The sequence below is a fragment of the Bison bison genome, unplaced genomic scaffold (genome assembly GCF_000754665.1).
Source record: "Bison bison bison isolate TAMUID 2011002044 unplaced genomic scaffold, Bison_UMD1.0 scf7180017864037, whole genome shotgun sequence".
In the NCBI taxonomy this organism is placed as follows: Eukaryota; Metazoa; Chordata; class Mammalia; order Artiodactyla; family Bovidae; genus Bison; species Bison bison.
Genome location: NW_011494609.1, coordinates 6,957,885 through 6,959,160, shown reverse-complemented (window position 1 = coordinate 6,959,160; position 1,276 = coordinate 6,957,885). Strand labels below are relative to the sequence as shown.

Sequence of the window (1,276 nt, the reverse complement as noted above, 5' to 3'; positions counted from 1 at the left end):
ACCGGGAGCTGCAGGCAGACAGGTGCCTGGCCCGCGTCCGCGCCTTCTTCAGCGCGCCCGTGGTCGTCTTCCACATGAACATCCTGTCCTACTTCGCCTTCCTCTGCCTGTTTGCCTACGTGCTCATGGTGGACTTCCAGCCCCAGCCCTCCAGCTGCGAGTGCCTCATCTACATCTGGCTCTTCTCCCTGGTGTGCGAGGAGCTGCGGCAGGTGGGCCAGCCCGCTCCCACTCCACCCGTGGACCCTCCTACCCCCAGGAGCATCCCGGGCTTGGTCACTTTCTCGTGGTGGCCCTTGGCCCCATGCCATGCACAGTGAGCCCCACGTGGGTACGGAGAGCCGGGCGAGGCCCCTCAGAAAGTGCAGCCTGTGGTCTGCCAGCCACTCCCGCCCTTGCTCCTCCTCCACCCGACCCCCTCAAGGCATTGGTTTTTGCTTGAAACTCTCTCTTATCACCCCAAGGGTGACATCACTGAGTGGTGTCCTGGATTTTGTGAGTCCCTGGCTCCGCTGTGAAGGACACTGCAAAATGTGGGGGTCCCCTCTTGGGAGGGGAGCTGGGCTCAGCGGGGGCCACCTCTCCTGCCAGCAGCCCCTCCCTGACTCTCAGCTGCCCAGGAAGTGGCACCGATTTGTTGGTGGGAAACTGAGAAGGATGACCCACAGCCCCGCATGTCCCTGCTCCCCCCTCCAGCTCTTCTATGACCCTGACGGGAGCGGGCTGCGGAAGGCGGTGCTCGTGTACTTCAGTGACTACTGGAACAAGCTGGACGTGTGCGCTATCCTGCTCTTCATTGCGGGGCTGACCTGCCGGTGAGTGGCCTCCCCTCCTGGTGGCCCTCCCGTCCCATCAAAGGAGCAGCCCCCACAGGGCTGGGCTGGGGTGAGGCTGTGAGCTGGGTCCCCCTTGCGGTTTCAGCACCTCTCTGGATATGTCTGTGCCAAGGGTGCCCTGCCCACGTGGGGACAGGGAGGAGCTGGGGCAGAGACGTGGGCTATGTCACCACGGGGAGCTGTCTGGTGGGAGTGCCCGCATCCCAGCTGGGGGCCCTGACATCTCTACAGCCCATCAAGGCCACATGTCTGCCCTGCGTGACCCCTTCATGAGCAGAAGGGGCTGGGCCAGCCTGGTGCTTCCCAGGACGCCCACAAGGCCCAGCTTCTCTGCCTGGGCTTCCAAACCCTCCTGGAGGCTCTGCCTCTGAACTTACACCCAGTTTTAATGCTTTGGGGTCTGGGGTCACAGTGGGGCTGGGGCCAGGCCTGAAGCAGCC

The 1,276-nt window shown here is 63.8% G+C and overlaps 1 protein-coding gene across 1 annotated transcript in view; it reads left to right on the top strand.

Moving 5' to 3' along the window:
* The window catches only part of TRPM2 (transient receptor potential cation channel, subfamily M, member 2), a 44,389-nt gene that overhangs the window by 25,275 nt on the left and 17,838 nt on the right, over positions 1–1,276 (top strand). The window contains exons 15-16 of the mRNA XM_010835000.1: positions 9–212; positions 697–815. Coding sequence (XP_010833302.1) covers positions 9–212; positions 697–815 — 323 coding nt within the window. The remainder of the gene's footprint in view (positions 1–8; positions 213–696; positions 816–1,276) is intronic.